General features: G+C 42.1%; 1 protein-coding gene across 5 annotated transcripts in view; it reads right to left on the minus strand.

Annotated features, from left to right (window-relative positions):
• Window positions 1–1,989: 1,989 nt before the first annotated feature.
• opa1 (OPA1 mitochondrial dynamin like GTPase) overlaps window positions 1,990–18,660 on the minus strand; it is a 48,115-nt gene continuing 31,444 nt past the window's right edge. For all 5 annotated transcript variants that reach the window (XM_037770512.1, XM_037770510.1, XM_037770514.1 and 2 more), the window contains 2 exons: window positions 4,243–4,316; window positions 1,990–4,099 (listed from right to left, as the gene is read on the minus strand). In XM_037770512.1, coding sequence (XP_037626440.1) covers window positions 4,252–4,316 — 65 coding nt within the window. In that variant the 3' untranslated portion in view covers window positions 1,990–4,099; window positions 4,243–4,251. The remainder of the gene's footprint in view (window positions 4,100–4,242; window positions 4,317–18,660) is intronic.

The following is an 18,660-nucleotide window of genomic DNA, read 5'->3' on the forward strand; positions in this document are numbered from 1 at the left end:
TCGGGCCAAAGAGATTGGACGGGCTTATTACGGTCCTGCAACAGATAGACTTTTTTTGGTCAGAGCATTTGATTTATTGATTGTTGTCGGGATGTAATGAGAATTTCAACAAATACAACAAAAATGTATTTGAACAACACTACCAACCATACCGTTTAACATTCCTCTAGCACAGGGGTCAGCAACCTTTACTGTCAAAAGAGACATTTTAGGCAAAGAAAAAAAAAGAAAAAATCTGTCTGGAGCTGCAAAACATTTGAGCATTGTGATGAAGGTAACACAGTTTATAGTCGAAGTATATAGTATTTAAGTCTAATGCAGTGCGGGCCAAAGAAAAATGTACTACGCAGTATTAGGGTCACATTGAGGGAAAAAATCTGAGATTTCCAGAATAAAGTTGTAATATTACGAGAATAAAGTAATAACTTTACGAGAAAAAAAGAAAATAACACGTAAAATTAATACTTTATAATAATATGACTTTATTCTCATGATATTACGACTTTATTCTCGAAATCTCAGATTTTTTTTTTTTTCCTCAATGTGGCCCTATTACTTCATACTGTCGTACCATAGACCTACAACAATGATAAACAAAAATGAAAATGTAAACAAAAAACAGTTATTCATTTCCATGTTTATAAATCCACAGGCCGCCACTGGAGAGTGGCTAATGAGCCACATGTGTCTCTGGAGCCACAGGTTGCAGGCCCCTGCTCTAGCAGCATCATGAGGTCCAAATTTTAAAATGTGTGGAACACTTTGGTTTATGACCAAACACCTGCAAAACCAATGTCATTCCCATCAGCCTCAACTGTGTTGTTTAGTGCTAATTAGCAAATGTTAGCATGCTAACACAAGATGGACCTGCTGAACATGCTGATGGCTAACAGGGAATAATGTTGTCATTCTGCACATGTTAGCATTTAGCTCAAAGCACTGTATGAGTTCAGCCTCTCAGAGCTGCCAGCATGTCTGTGGACTCACAGTCTGGTTTTACTATGAGTTTCAATGTTCATTCTTCTCCTTGGAATCAGCAGTTGGAAAAACAATATCACCACAACATGCATTTAGTTGTTGTTTTGGTCATTTCTATCATACAACATCTTCATCAGTAGATGAGAGTTTGCTTACCTTGCAGCTGTATTCTCGCGATGTCTTGTGATCACGCGAGAATTGAGGGAGCTCAGGTTTAAGGGTCGTGTCTAAATGGTAACCCGCAAATGCGAAAACTTGCAAAAAAAACTCTCGCGAGATTCCAAGCCCTTAACTATTCGAAGTCAATGCATAACCTTAACATCTCGCGAGAGTTTACCAACTCAGGGTTACCATAGATATTAATCAGTTTTATATCTATGGGGGTTACCTTCTACACACAACCAGATTTAGGAGTTTGCCCAGTTGGCATGGAAATAGATTTTCCATTTTTTTCTGAGCCTTTTAAGGATTTCAAGTGCATGTTTTCAAGGTCAGGAATGATCTTTGATCACAGACAAGAAGCCTTTAACCACAAGGTTGGTGGTTCGATCCCCGGCTCCTACTGTCCGCACATCGAAGTGTCCTTGAGCGAGACACTGAACCTCTTGTTCCCTGGGCGCTTCACAGCAACTCACTGCTCCTATAATGCTTAGGATGGGTTAAATGCAGAGGTCAAAGTTGATGTACTGTATGTATGATGATTGTAATAAAGTTTAACATTCTCACATTTTAAAACATTTCCATGACAACTGGGCAAACTTCATCTGCTGATGAAGATCATATATGGTCGGAAGCTCCACAAGAGCTACTAAACGGACTTTGAAATTAGATTAGATACTTATGTCAACTTTCTTCATGTTATTTGAGTTTGTCGCTGGCTAGAGGTTCAGGTGAATGGACATTGTTCAAAGCAACTGCTAATATGAAGCTGAATGACAATGCACTCAACAGCAGGCAACTACAAATGTGAAAAATAGGTTCAACACTGACTGGACAAGATGACACGTCATGAAAAAGGGTCATTTTTATTTGTCAATTTTATTTTAACTTTTTTTCCTTTTAAACACAAATGTAATAAATAAAGCACATCTGATGGGGTACACCATGCAAACATTACTTTCTACAACATAAAACATTTTTCTAACCAACTCACGGATTTGCTGTTACACAAGTTGCTCACTCTGCATACACGTGCTGTACATAATAGTAGTTCCATGACTCTCCATTAACTTTACCTGTACAGAATGCACGGCTTATTATATATACTATTTATTAACACAGTCTCTCACCCCTTTTTCGGTCAAACATCAGACAGTTTTTCAAGCTAGGAAGAGTGAGTGGATGTCTATGTGAGAGATAGAATAGTCCAAATGATGGAGGTGGATATGAGAGAAGGGGTCCAAGATGAGAATGAAGAAGAAGCACAAGATTGGGAGCAGCATGGAAACATCCCGCCCTGGACAGTGACTTGTAGAACAATCAGTGAGTTGACGAAAGCATACACAGTTTAAAATGACCCACCGGCATGTTAGATATTCGTTGTTTTTCTTGTTAACTTTGAGGATAATTCCTGTTCATTTACAAAATGGAGATAACTATTTTCCTTGTTTTTTTTTTTGGGAGTTTGATCTCATCCCTGAAGCAGCAAGAGACATGAGATGATAATGACCATTCAAACACAGACGAGAGGAAAAGTACAGGTGCACCTGTGCTGTGTATATGTACATAGAGATAACTGTGCTGCCAAATAAACAAAAGGACACCAAACCTGGTGCAGATTGGAAACACATCAGAACAACCCACCTTCACCCTGTGTAACTGGACCAGCTGATCAAGATGGACTGGATACTAGAGCGGGAAAGACTAAAGCTCATGTCCAAAGTGGAGACGTGGACTCTAACAAATGCCAGATAATGCATTTTCAAATGGTTATTATGACATCTTTAACTGATGATGCGATGTGGCTATTGCGTAATGATGTCTTAAACCTTAGAAATGTATGTAATATGTTGAAATACATCACCACAATCAGTTAAAAAAAACCACAGCACTTAGTTTAATAAAGTGTTAATGATGTAGAAGCATCCTGAATTTATGTTTGACTACAGTTTCAATTTATTAAGAGGAGGTCCTATTCCAATTATTTTGTTTTTTGGGGGAAGTTGTATTATTATCTGTGTTAATGTACAATGATGGAAGTGCAAACATCACAAACACAGAGACAAAGACAGAAACAAAAGGTGACATGACGAGGACATTACATGTATTTGGCAGACATATAAACATAGTATGGTCAAATAAACCCCATTAGATCAAAATAATAAGAAATAAATCTATACATCTTACTGTTTCCAACACCCTCAGAGCTGGCCGTATACTTGTTGTAGTGTTACAGCGTTGATGGGAGGGAAGCTGAATATTGAACCAGGCAGCTACTTTCTATTCTTATAGATTTAATGTGTGGACATCTGCCGGAACTAAACACCGCCTCATTTAGGGGTACATGGAGCAGAAATGTAGAGTGTAGCTGCAGCTTGGAGGGATGACTTAAGTGCTTTGGATCCTAAGTGCAACTAAAAAGAACTGATAATGCTAATTAGAGGCTATTTCCCGTGTACCAGGTGGGTATCATGGCGTATTTTAGGAGCACCAGGTGAGATAAAGGTATGAAATTCAAGGCTGTTTCACCCATCAAGAACGTGTTTTTTCTTTGTACAGAGATCAGTGAAGATGAACACTCCCCTAATCACATGTACACAGACTCCATCAGTGGGGAAAAAAAACTGGGGAGATTAACATGTACACAATCCTCATTTATTGAAAATGAGATGTCAGATGAGTGACAACACTGTGTCCGACTGTTTGGCCCCTCTCTTGATTCAGGACAGTTCGCAAGAGAGAGAAAAAAGAAAACCAAAGAGCAAGCTTGAAAACAATTTCCTTCAGCTCAGGTCCATCTTTCCATCAGCGTCAGAGGTGGGACAGGGAGCCAAGCCGTAGGTATTAAAATCAGGTGAGTGGTGTGGGCAGGGTCAGGATGTAATGACGGTCATTTACAGATTGAGTTGTCTTTGTTCAGTGCATTTCTCTGTTGTGATCCATAAACTTACTTTCAATAGTTCTGTAAAGGAAAGAGCAGAAGGGACAACAGATCAAATTTACATACAGTACACGGTTACCAGTACTGAGTTAGATTTACTATAATTTAACGATTGTTCATTTCAGGTAACTGTAAGTGCTACTATACAGTACAGAGACAAATACCTGGTTCTCTCATTTTTCTTTGTGTAGAGCTTCTATGAAGGCTTCAAGTTTCTCCTGGATCTCACGGACTTTCTCTGCAGAAAAGCACACAAAGTAGGTTGGTTAGTCAAACCACAAAACAAACACAAATACACTTCTAGAACGGAAACAATGTCAAATAATTGGTCAATCAACAGAAAATTGGTAACAATTTAGATAATCTGTACAATGCCTAAGTCCCTTTTCAAGAAAAAAGATGCCAAGAATTCACTAGTTCAGCTTCATAAACATGATGATTTGCTGCTTTTCTTTGTCTTCTACCGTAGTAAACTGTAGAGCTGAAACAATTCCATTATTTGATCAACAGAAAATTAATGAGCAAGTACTGTAGTAATTAATTATCTGTTTTAGTCTTTTTTTTCCAATAGAAAAGCCAAACATTCGCTTGTTTGAGCTCCTCAAATGTGAGGATTTGCAGCTTTTTTTTTGTTTAAAATAATTGTAAACCAAATATCTTCTGGTTTTGGACTGTTGGTCAGACAAATAAGATATCTGAATATGTCAGTTTGAACTCTGGGAAACTACAATGGGATTTTTTTTTACTATTGTCTGATGTTTAATAGAATAAAAGATTAACAGTTGAAGTGAGAAAATAATGCTTGGATACATCGACTATGAAAATAATTGGTGGTTACAGCCCTAGTATGTTGGATATCTTTGGGTTTTGGACTGTTGGTCTGACGATGCAAGACAGCTGAAATGGACTTTATTTTAACATTATATGGATCAAAAGATTAATTGAATCATCAGGAATATAATCGGCAAATTCATTGATAATGGATATAATTAATAGTTGAAGCCCTAAACATTTCCAATGATTGTTTTAAGCATCAAACCTTTTTTCCTTCAAACAGTGTGAATCTGAATGAAGTTGTGTTTTTGCTGCTTTTCTATTAAAGCAACTCACTAAAACCTAATGAGTAGTTAATGAAGCAACGTCAGGATGGGTAGCAGGTTATAAAATCTGCTCTTTAAAACAGAGAAAATATGAAACAATATTCCCATCCCGACCGTTTACTTCTGCAGGTAGAAATTCCCTCACATTTTTCACCAAAACACCAGATGGTCCCCTCTGACAGTGACAGCCAAACCTCCAGGCAGACCTCCGTCACACATCTGATGATGAAGGCTTGTGTACCCTTTCCCAGTTAGCACAGACCACATCAAAGCTCTCACCCTCCCCTTTCTCATGGCATGTACCTCACAGGCACATTGCTAATGGACAGAAGGAGATACCATAACAACAACATTTCACATGAAAGAGAGGGGAATCTACTGGAGAAACAATCAGTCTCTTCTTTTCATGATTACACTCCCTATTGTCCGAAGACTGCATAAGACGAGCGATCCTTCCACCCCGACGTGTACTGTCACACGAGATGAGCGAGCCATCTAAAGCGGTCTTAATCGCTGATTAAACAGTGGCTGAAGGAAGTCTGTGGGCCAATACAGAGAAAAGGAAGCCGTGGCTCGCGATGCCAGCTGCACCTCCAGGCCTGGCTGGCTCTCCGGCTTCCCTGTCACCCTCGCTAATCTGTCTGGATCTCCCCCAAGCACAAACTCAAACAGCGGCTCTGAAAAACAAACTAGCGCTGCTCTATCTTGATCAATCAGCCGCACGAGATCCATAGGCGACCTATTGTCGATTATTTCCCTACGAGGAGGCCCAGTGAAAACACAGCTTTAAAAAGACTTGCCCGTTTGCAGGGAGATAAATCATTGTGGTTTGGACCTCGGAGCAACAGTGTCCTAAGTGTCCATTTCAGGTCGGCACAAAGGTGATAACTGTGTGCGTGCTTTGGAGTGAAACTAAATATCGTACTCAGGGGCTTGTGTGCAGCCCCCTTTTGATGGGAGCACGGCTGCTGAGGTATCCTTTTCCTGACGGATGAAAAGCACACGGTAGTTAGGAGAGATGCAGGCAAACCCCCACACACGTCCTGAAACACTAGCAGAAGTGCTGGATAACACACACACACACATCCACATACACATCCACACACACATCCACACACACATCCACACACAGGTAGGCAGACTTGACAGCCACAAAAGCTTTGCCCTGAAAGACACACAGACAAAACCACACTAATGTCTTGAAAACCAGCTAGAGCTGTACAGTCATGCCACCTCCACCTCTTTTCACCTTCCTACACACTCACCGCTGGCAGGTGGCAAAAAAAAAAATCCCCGGCCTTTGATACTCTGTTAACACACTCAGGCAAAATGGCAGGGCGTTAGGTGGAGATTACAACACCTAATGGGAGGCATTAAGGGGGCCTGTCGAGGGGCACGCTGACAAGTCACTGCAGCAGGTGTGGGGTTGAATGAAACATAACCCCGCAGTACGCCATTCCGACACGCAGCCCACCGCGGGGCACGGCTCAAAGGCAACTGACAGAGTTCAGCCGCGTGGGCGGCGTGCCCTGACCACAGAACAACACGGCTCAATCCGAGCCAATCAGAGCAGGATTACCAACATCTGTCCGACCTGAAGAAAAAGAGATGTGAGGTACGGGGGCGGGGGTGGAGTTTTGGTTGGTGTGGGGAAAGGAGGGTACTGACTGTCAGATCATCAAAACGTGGGAAATCCCCTGGCTCAAGCTTCAAAGCTTCTAAGTGGGTTTAGATGTGGCTGATGATAAGGTGCTCTATGGAGCCGCAGCGCTTCAACATGCAGACCGCTTAACGTGGTCAAACATTAGGGATCCTGCCAAATGTCGGGCAGAAACACCAAGCTAAATCACTGGAGGCAGCAGTGCTTAAATTAGAGAGCATGTGATAAGAAAAGACACATGTTTCAATCCCCAGATTGGCTGGGAAAGTTTACAATGGGAGGCTGAAAATCAATCTGGTTTTCTTCGACACCTGCTGCTGCTGACTAGAGGGCAACTCCGGGGTCCGAAAAGTGAAGCCAATGCGGAAGTGCCTTAAAGTTATATTCTTTTTAACAGCCAGCAGGGGGCGACTCCTCTGGTTACAAAAAGAAGTCTGATTGTATAAAAGTCTATGAGAAAATGAGCCTACTTCTCACTTGATTTATGACCTCAGTAAACATTGTAAACATGATTTTATGGTCTCAATTGCTAGTTTCAAGTCTTCTTCAATACAGCATGATGTTCATTTAGTAAATTATGGTCCCATTTAGAGTTAAATAGACCATAAAGTGGGGTATGCTTTAGGGCGTAGCTACCTTGTGATTGACAGGTTGCTACCACAGCGTTGTCCGGTCTGGGAGTTTGTACTTTAACCCTTTCACAGTGTGTTTTCAGTTCATCAGAGTTAATTATTATTATCTGTTGTACTTAACTCCACCCTCTCGTGTCACTTTTGGTTGCAAAAACCCAAGATGGCGACGGCCAAAATGCCGAACTCAAGGCTTCAAAACGGCTGTCCACAAAACGATGGGTGACGTCACGGTGACTATGTCCACTTCTTATAAAGTCTATGCTGCTTACGCAACTGAAGCCCATCATTGATCCAGTGCTTCAGTGGAAGTGTTGTTGTACTGGGCAGCTCTTGTGAAGTAAAAACAATTTTTTTTTTATACACCCCAAAATCAAAAGTCACTCATTTGCCTCAGACGGCTTTTCACAAAAGATGCCACTCTTTATTCTCGGGCCACATTCAGGTTGACTTAAGTACTGCATGAAAAGACACGGCTCCTCATTTATTTGAATACATTTTTGAATGCAGGGCTGTTTGAAGTCTCAGTAGCCACATCAATTCACCTCAATGCAAATTGAAAAAACTCCACGAAAAAACTTTCGCAGGGAAAAAAAGACTGTATCGTTTCAAACACCAAAGCTCTTCTTAAGACTTCTCTTACGTTTTTTATAGAACCCACAGGAAGACCAACAGAACGGAAAATAACAGTAGTATAATTACATTTTGGATAAACAACATGACAGTCAAGAGTTAGGTAAATATTATTGTAAGTGTAATCAGTTTCAGAGAAGATGTGCAGCAATTTCCAGGTTCCATCAAGCACAAAACGTGGACCACAAAACCCCCTGCGTCCCCTGTGTGTGTCACAATGCTGAGAAAATGAGCAGCCACCTATCATAATAAACATTATATCTTGAGTTTTACCTGCGCCTGGCTACCTGTGCAATTAGAGTTCCACCATGACACTGTGGAGAGAAGACCTAGACCAAGACGAAAACAGCAACACCCATCAGCCATTCCCTTACAGCGGGATGCTTAATGACTTTAAAATGAGTCCTCGGCAGCTTTCAGGAGCCCAGGAGGCCACTGGCGAATTTGAATGGCGTCTTTCAGAAAAGCCAATATTCTGTGGATAAAAAACTGTGAGAAACAGATATTTATTTCCCCCACACCATCTGTTTGCCACCAAAAGACAGCAGCTAGAGGAAGAAAAGGCCACAACAAGGCTTTCTTTTCTCCGTCCTGTGGAAATGCAACAAAAAAACACAGTGGACAGAGTCACCATTGCCTGTTCCTCACTGAGCAGTGGGAGTAGCGATCTAAAACTCCATTTAGGCTCCTGTTTACCTAAGAGATGAGCCCCAAAACACAGTCATTCAACCGCTCACCCCTTTATCTGGTCATGAATATTCCCATAATCCTCTGGCCTCTATCCCAGAGGCCCCTTCTTTAAGATGCTGGGTGCTGTGCGGGTTGGCGAGGATGGAGGGACTCTCGTCCATTGAGAGAAAGAGAGGGGAGCCTTTCCCCCCCACAAATTCCCTCTTTCAAGGCCTTCTCTCGGCTGATCTCCACATGAAATGATATCTCATTCACTCTCACTCTGTCGAGTCCCCTAAGCCTGCTACGGCCGGAGCGCTGGCAGAAGGAGGGCTGAGCCACAAAGCCTTTAATTGACCTGTAATTAGACTGTGAAACTGCGTGGCCCTGCTGGACAAGTAGCCAACACAGAGGAGAGGGAGAACAGAGGAGAGAAAAAGATGAGAGGGAGAGGACAGGGAGGCCTGCTGCAACTTACTGTGAGATCTAATCCTCTTACTATGGGAGATGGCCACTCTCCTGTAAAGAAAGGGTGGCTGGTATGAAGAAAGTGGCAACAGAAAGATTTCAGCGGATGAAGTTTGGTGCCAAGGTTGAGGCTACTTTAGCACGCCGCTTTTAAAGTTTCCCACCGGCAATTCACAGCGTGGTCACTAGAGAGAGCGGGGCGGCGAGTTTGGTTCCTGTCCTAACCTGTCATCATTCATGAAGAAACGTTTTATATCTCATGACTGCCAGGGTCACAGTGTAGGTGGAGGGACACTGGACATTTTAACGCTCCGCCGTTTCCTCCTTTGAAAGCCGATCTCTTAATGTAACAAACAGAAAAGCCTTTTTTTCCTCAGCATGCTGCTTGATTTGTCACTAAATCTGGATTGTCATGCTATAAAAAACTGGGTCCATGGGAGACATGGACGCAGGGAGAGCGGGGATGTCGACGGCCCAAACGCCATGTCAGTGACAGAGCGATGAATCAGCCCTCGCACTCGCGGCTCTTATCTGGAAAACAGATGCCTGGGAGGGAGCAGCCCAACCTGGGGAGAGACATACGTCGGTCTGAACAGGTCAAAGCTTGAGGTCAGCCAGAGGGCAGACTAAACAAAAACAGCAAAATGCAGAGAATAATCCTTTGAAAGAGCCAGGTGATGACGTCGTTGGGCTGTGTTGGGCCAGAAGATTTTAGTACAGGGGGTTATAAAGATGAGGATAGTGGTGACAACATTTGGAAGATGGTGGGTTTAGCTCTAGGCCTGAGGGGTTTAACTGAGGGAAGAGCTACAACAGTAATTGAACATGATGATGAACACAGACTAACTAAAACTTATCATCCATATATAGTAACCAAACAGTCACAATCACTTTACATACTCATTCTTTAAAATAAACAGGGGCCAGTTGCATAAACTTAGTTTAAGACTAGTCTTCTTGGTCTTGAACTAGACCAGTCTGATTAAGTCTGTGTGTTGCATAAATATTAAGACTGACTTAATTTGAGGTAGAGAAGTTAAGCACCTCTCCCCCTGGTTAAGCCAATCTGTTAGAACGTCAGTTAGCCAACTATTTCAACTGTTTATCCATAATTTGTTTTAATTGTAGTACCATATTCTTGAATTGTTTCTGAACATCTTTAACGGTTGTATTTTTTTTCTCCCATACTTGATGTGCTGTCGCTGTTGCATCTGCCATTTTATCCTCTTCTGTTAAGTGTCTTTTTTCACCCTTAATGCATTGCGCGACAGGCTATCTAAGTCAGTCATAGAGAAGTTTTATGCAATAGGTACATTTAAGTGTCTGGAGCAAATCAAATTTAAAGTTATATTTAAGGAAAAGACTAGATCCATTTTTATGCAACTGGCCCTGGTCTGAGACAGTAAGTCTACTTATGACTCACGACGTAAATCACAGAAAGTCAGGGGTCTGAGGTTTTCCAAGACTCACATTTTACAGTCAAATGGAGCCCCGTACTGAGGCTAAGTGGCAATCAATCTTGAGTAGCCACCCGGGCCTGGGGATGTGAGGCTGACAAGTCTGGTTTAACCTGAGATCCTGTCAGAATCCCTCAGAGAAACTCCCCTTTGCTGAATCGGCCACAGGTGTGTTGACCAAGTTAAATAATGCTGAACTCCGAGTCAGTGAGCACACAGAGCAAACACACAAGTTTGAAAAAAGGGCATGCATACATCCAGCCCTGTTGATACCTGGGCTTAAATGTAAAGGATCCCTTTTTAATCACCTTCTCTCAGTCCCTTCTTGACACGGCACTGACCCCAGACCAGCCGATCAAACACGATGACAGAGAGAGAGAGATAAGACAGGCCGGGTCTCCTCTTCCCCCTGCTGCCCTCAGGTAAATACATGCTTTCAGCTGCTCTGGACCTCACACACCGTCACGTCCACGTAACACCAAGAGACAGCAAACGCACCTGGAATTCCTTTGAGTCTTTAGCAAAGGCCTGTTCAGGCCCATAGGCTGGAGTCACTGGACTGCAGGTGTTTTACTCGCAAAGGCCGAAACAAAGTAGTGCTGGTGCCTCAGAAAGCGCCAGCATAAATAGAATTCACACTCCAAAAAAAGCCTACCCACACATACAGTACATTAACAGGCAATATATTGTGATAGGTGCTTGTTGAGTGTGATTGGACAATTTTGCTTTAAGCAATCCACAGTGAGGCTCTGCCTTAGGGCTGCAACTAACCATTATTTTCATGGTTGATTAATCTGTTGATTATTTTCTTGATTAATCGATTAGTTTGGTCTATAAAATGTCAGAAAATGGGGAAAAATGTCAATCAGCCCAAGATGACGTCCTCAAATGTCTTGTTTTGTCCACAACTCAAAGGTATTCAGTTTACTGTCATAGAGGAGTAAAGAAACCAGAAAATATTCACATTTAAGAAGTTGGAATCAGAGAGTTTTGACTTTTATTCTCTTAAAAAATTACTCAAACCGATTAGTTGATTATCAAAATAGTTGGCGATTAATTTAATAGTTGACACCAAATGGATTAATCATTGCAGCTCTACTCTGATTGACCTTCCCAACAGCATACAGGAAACACATTTTATAGTGTTCTCCACTTCTTTGAATGAGTCTAATTGGAAACAAAGTTTGTCATATCTGAACAACAGCCACAGAACAAAATCCAAAATGTATGTCTGTTAACTAGACAACAATAAATCAAGAAAAGGATTAGACCAACCTCCTTTCGTCATGACATGAGAAAATTCCAACTTAAAGTTTGCTTCCCCCCCCCTTCACCTATCACAGAGAGAGGAAGTATATGGTTTTCCTATTACCTCATCTTAACCAGCATCTGCTGTCACATCTTTGCATGTGTTTGAGTGACAGGGGGATCAGTGGGAATGGGTCCCTGGTGGCTACACTGTGCTGGAAACATGTGAACAGGAGCACACACACTTCCTTCTCTTTCCTATTTTCCCACACTTGCTCTCTCTCTTCTCCCCGAGGAGAATGAAAGATGGCTTCACATTCTCCTTCATAGTTTTACTTCTTTATCACCACTTCCATTATCGCCTCTTGATTGGTTGTCATCTAAAAACACGCAGCTCTTCTTCCTTGTTTCCTTAGTCCACCCTCATTTTTAGTACTGTTCTATGTTTTTTTTCAAATTAAACTACTATACACCTGTCAATTAGATGCTGATAGCTGCGTACAACATGTCTGTGCAAACTGTCTTAGAAAGACGTTCCTGGTTGTTGACATGAGAGGAAGGATGGATACACAGGAGTGAAGAGAGGAAGTGAAACAGAGAGAGACGGGGAGGGAATAAGGGGGAAGAGATGGATGATGGGAAAGTGGAAAGAGACGCAGGTCACGACTTTGGTCATTGGGGGCAGGTGGCTGGTTGAAGCCTTGATGGAGTGAGGTGAATTAGGAAGAGGAAGACAAACAGACACTCCTGTGTTTTACAGCAGTTTTAAAAAAATATTGACAGTTTATAGCAGAGTATGACAGACAGAAAATGGAAAAGTATCAGCAGCAGTATCAAAACAAGGGCAGCAGGAAATCAGTTATGATATGCGAAGAAGCCTACTGTATTAAACCAGATATGATGACAAAAATGTCTTTCATACCGTTTTAACCTTGTTCTTTTCATTAATTTAGTCGGAGAAACAGTACAAAGAAAGCTGTCATAAGATGTGGGGAAAAATATTCAAGAACTTTACAGATGTTTTAGGGTGCCTTTAGGGTGATAGTAAAAGTCAGCTCACTTCGGAAGTCGCTTTCACACCACATTAACAGGATGAGATTAGAAACAAACAGGAGGGGCAGCTTTAACTGTGCCAGTGTTATGACATCTGTGGATCTACTGTTTGTGTACTCAATGCTCCCGGGGAGAAAATGGATCATTTGGCAGCAACTCTGCAGCCTGAGGTTACCTCCTCCGTGGGAAAAAAGCAAACTCATATTGTATCAGTACTAAGCCTCCTTAGTTTACAGAGCGACATTGTTGTGTAACTATTTCATTCAGGGACAACAAAAAAAAAGATTGTGGCAGGAAGAAGAGTGGGATTGAGTGTTACAGAAAGAGCAAGAAAGGTGGAAAAAAAAAAGAAGGAAAGCAAAAGACAAAAAGACAGCACTGAGGGAGATAGAAGCAAGACAGTGTGTTAGAGGGAGCGATGTGGAGAGTGGCAACTACAGATAGAAGTGTACACGGAGAAACAAAACAACAGAGGAAGTAATTCAAATTCATAAAAGGTCATATTGAAGTAAGAGTGCATGTAAGGGCAATAGCCCCCAACGTGCCAAAGAGCAGACAGTCTGCCCACTATCTATCTCACTGCACAAAACCACCCCCACGTTCCAAAATGCACACAAGTTGACTCAGGCCATGTCTACAATGAAGTGGATACATCTGAAACAGACTCTTTTTTTCTGTTTTGGCTTTCCATCCATAACAACGTGGCATTTTCGACCCTTGAAAAGGAGACTTTTCCAAACACATTGTCCACAGTGGACAGTGATTATGAAGGATAGTGTTAGTAGTGCGGATGGTGAAAACTTAACTTTTCAAAATTTACTGATATGTGCGTGTCAACCTTCAGTCACACAAACATGACCAGGTACTAACATCTGGCAGCAACGTTAAAAAGCCACATTTCTGTATTCACTCTCAGTTTGTATGTCAATACAGCCAAACAGCTGTCTCAGTCTGACACAAACACTACCAACCAACTTTACTGTCTTACAGAGGCTGGAGCAGCTACAGTGATGGTATTGGTATCATATGAAACTAGAATCCATTGGTACCAACCATGCCATGCTTGTCAGAAAGGGCCTTGACCTTTGACCCCAAGATATGTGAAAGAAAATGGGTTCTATGGGTACCCACGAGTCTCCCCTTTACAGACATGCCCACTTTATGATAATCACATGCAGTTTGGGGCTGGGGTCCGTAAACAGTCTTGGAATTGCATAAAGTGGATATGATGGGAATGAAGCTGAGACTCTTGTGGATCCAATGAGCCCAATAATATTCATGTGTGATGATGTTAGTCCCCACAGTAGCCATTGCATATACTGGGGCCATTTTAAAAAATTTGACTTCACTGTATAAAATGGCCTGTGGTGACCTCTAGGATAATCACAGCCTCATGAAACTTTACAGCCACAAACTACAGACCTAGAGCATTCAGAGGATGGATGGATTTCCTAGCTAGATTGACAATAAGGGGGTTTCTGAGCAGTTTCCAGAACAGAAGTGCTCGCCATCCAGTCGTCGAAAGATGTAATTCTTGCAGAAATCTCCAAATGTCAAAAGTTTTTGATACCAAATCACAGCATGGCTTTTTCTATAGTGTTCCTCAAGGTCTTGGTGTCTTAATGTGGGATTTGGGAGGGATTATTGATAATTTTTTATCAATTCTCAAGTGGTAAAAATGGGTAAATTTAGCACCAAATCTGTGTAACAAATGGTATCAACCCAAAATTACTGCGAGAACTTATGAGACATAATAGAGCATGGGAATGACCATCATATACTTCTATCATAATGTTCTAAGCCCCTCTGATTTATGACTAGAACAACTTGACACACAGTGATGAGCTGCATCTCAAATTAATCTTCAGGTTCCCACCCTTACACCACTTCTATGCAACATCTATTGTTGACCTGCTATCTCCCCCTAATGATCCCCAATCCATCCCTAAAAAAACAAGAACAGGTCTATGGTGGGTCTCTTAGGGTTAACACTGATCACGCAGGCACATGTGCACACAACACCTTAGGACGATACGTCATCCCTTACAGAGGAGCACATCTCTTTGAGCCCTCACTAATCACTCTGGAGGAAGGAGGGGGAGGAGATGAAAGGAAGCGAAGTGAGCGTGAGGCTGAGAGGGCATTCCGGTGAGCAAGCCCAGACAACCAGAGCTTTATTGTACTCTGCTTCCACACAGGAGAAAGGAAAAGGAGAAAGTGACTGCATGTGCAAACACGCAAACACTTCACACATCATCACGGTTCTTGAGGGCACCTTCTGTTGACACCTTTAATTCCTTAACCCTCAAATAGCCTCAAAACAAAAGCTGAAATCCATAATTTTCTGCATATTGTCCCATTCATCTGCGCCAATGAACAAAGTGAAGATATTGAAGTTATTGTAAAAGGTTGTGTGGTGGTCCAAAAATGTGCCAGCGACTAGCAAAGTGCGGCACCATTCAACACTGTAGAATGCTTTAATGGAGGTAACGTACTGTCCAGGATGTTTCCATACTAATAAAAATAAAACTGTAAACTCGTTTACTCACTCACCACATATCCTCAACCCTCACTCTGAAAATACCAACTGTCAAACATCTTCGAATGGATGACACTATTCATGTTTCAAATTCTGTTCAACTCTTCTTTGATGCATTGCAAGACTCATATTAACTTTCAAGATCGAGATCTATCGATCTTAAACATATAGATCCCAGTAATGACAGCAATCTCCACTGTTACCAGATTCATCATCACGAGAATATTAATACAGTGGCTTCTGGCTAGTGAAAGAGTTCCTAACGGAATAATCAGAAAAAAAACATACTAATCTGCCAAGGTTTTATTTGATCCTAAACACTAAAGTAATAGACATACTGTACTTGCCAACCCTCCCAATTCTCCCGGGAGACTACCGTTTTTCATTGCCCTCTTCCGGTTTCCTCCCGAGGTCACAGTTCTCCCTTATTTCTCCCGATCAATGGCAAACTTTCACACTTTTTTCCTTTTCGTTATCTTAGCCTGTTTCTGGAACTGAACAGTGTGTATAACCCCTACTGTTTCCACCCGGACGACAATGGAGCTACACCAACTGTCGTTTCCTGGCGGAATTGCTCGCGACACAGCGTAAATCTGTCGTGGCGATGCGCAAGCCATTGGAAATAATGGATTTCAGAGCGCAGTGGTGCCGTTGTTGCATTATGAATGAAAGGGCCTTCAGTGAGTGAGAGAAGGTGAGAGAAATGGAGAGCACTAAGAGAAAGAAACACTGAAGCAGGAGCAAAAATAAATAAAAAGGGATGATTAGTTTATGACAGAGATTCTCATGCCAAGTTCACACCAGAGGGGTGAATTATTCATTTCTTTCCTGGGAGTGAAAGGTAAAATCAAAAGTTGTTGTTGTTGCAGTATACTTATTATTTTGTTATTATTTTCACTCTTTTAAAGTCATCAGAATGCAGGAAACAAAATCTCTGAAACTCAATTTATTTCTAGGGAGAACCCTCAGACCCCCCCGCTTTGGTTTTGAAAACCTTCCTTTTTTTAAGGTCTCAAGGTTGGCAAGTATGGTAGTAGACCCTTGAAAAACTGAGAAACAGACAAATTGGCAACACTTTGCAAAAATGTCCTCATTTGCATGGCCTAAAAAAACATGATCTCATAAGAATAAGTACAACACATCCATATCAGTACAAGCGTAAGTGGACACACACACACCCATATATAATGTATATACTCCGTCATGGTCTCTCACATAACCTCTTTCCCATGACTAAGGTTTTAAACTCAACAACTGACGTCAACTTCACAATGAAGAAAAGAGCTGATGTAATAGTGTATCAATAAGAGCCATAGTGTGTGTGTGTGTGTGTGTGTGTGTGTGTGAGCGTGTGACTGTCTGTGTGTGTACATGCAGGTGCTCTTGTTAGTGCCCTGGCTGTACACAAGCTCTTCATCAAGCTGACAATGATGGATAAAAAGTCACCACGAGGGGAGTGACAGCTGGGAAACGCTTCTTCCCCCTTCATGGGCGGCCAATTCATGTGACGGGAGGAAGAGGTGGAGCGGAGGAAAAGAAAAGAACTATTTACACAGCAATTTGCCAGGACTGTAAGCAAAGTGAAAGGCTATAGGTCACTGGTAGACAGAGAAATAAAGACAAGAAATCAAGGTAATAAGGAGTAAATTCAAAAAATAATACCTTAGGAATAGAAAAATGGTTTAAAAATACCATAAGGCTTGGATCCCACCAACAGCTCCGTTGAAAAGGGGGTCTATATGTTATAAATGTCCCATAAGACATCAGCAAAATGGTGCAGTCTTGATTTATGTTCACGAGTGTTAAGTATCTGGAAGCTCACAATATCAAATATGACATCCAACACTACATTATAGAGTCGTAATTCTGGAAACACTCTCGTATAGTGCACTTTCTCAAATCAGGCACCATGCACGGCGCGTTTTCCAGCACACCAAACACACATACACACACAGACACACACTAAACACAATTTCTATGAGGGGCAATGAAGCAGCCAAGCGACATCCCAGTGGACTCCTAAGAGGCCTTTGCTTGAACATTAGGCCTGGGCTGTGCTCCAGAGACGGCACTGTGCCATACAGCTGGTCTGGCACACGCTGACAAACACACACACACACCCCTTTGCAGTGTACATTGTACCACTCATTAACGGTGCTTTCACGCTCTCACTCACCGAGGCACACACCTGACCTGTATTTGTAACCTGAGCGATGCTGAGCCTGCCTGCGAGTAGGGGCAAATACAGCTTAACAACAAACTGCCCCCGGGAGCACATTTCTGCCTTTGTTAAGTGTGTTTATCCTTTCTCCCGCCTCCTATCTCTCCCTCTTTTCCCTCCTGTCTTCCCTCCTTTTCCTATAGCAGAGGTTGAGAGGTGAAGGTGGGGTCTCAACTCTTTTTTTCTCTCTCTCTCTCTGTCAAGGGAGAGTAAAGGGACAGTGTCGGTTGGACAGCATTTGACAGAGGCAGCAAAAAAGTGACGAGAGATCCAGAGAGGAGGAGAGGTGGAAAAGAAAGCTAGCTGGATCAAGTAGCCCGTGGTATTAGCTGGCTGACCTGTGGGGTCAGGCCATAGTTTGGGCCTGAGGCGATCTGACCTGCTGTCTTTTAAAGGGTTGAAGAATGAGGGGGGGTGCAACAGCTCTGAGGAATGATGATTTCATAATGCATCGAGTAAGGCTGCTTCAGGAACGTATACAAAATATCTTTTCCTATAGCACTGCATGGCTTGAAACAACATGTGTGGCTTATATCAAGTTTCTTAAACCTAGGGCTGGGAATCACCAGAGGCCACACGATACTTAAGTCACGATACTTAAGTCACGATACTTAAGTCAAGATACTTAAGTCACGATACTTAAGTCACGATACGATCTTATTGCGATTTTGAACATATTGCGATATGCTGAGTATTGCGATAAGATATATTGCAACTTATTAACTGCAAATTATGCAGTTCGTCATTTGTTTTATCTAATAAGATACAGTTTTCACTCTGTTCATCTCAGAGGTTTTTTTCCACATATCTTGCGGTGCGAGGTCAAGGGACACCTAATAAAATGGCCCTGCAAGTTTTTCCCTTGCCAAAATGTAGTGTAACTTTGGAGCGTTATTAGTGTTTTT

This window comes from Sebastes umbrosus, chromosome 5 (assembly GCF_015220745.1).
Source record: "Sebastes umbrosus isolate fSebUmb1 chromosome 5, fSebUmb1.pri, whole genome shotgun sequence".
Classification (NCBI taxonomy): domain Eukaryota; kingdom Metazoa; phylum Chordata; class Actinopteri; order Perciformes; family Sebastidae; genus Sebastes; species Sebastes umbrosus.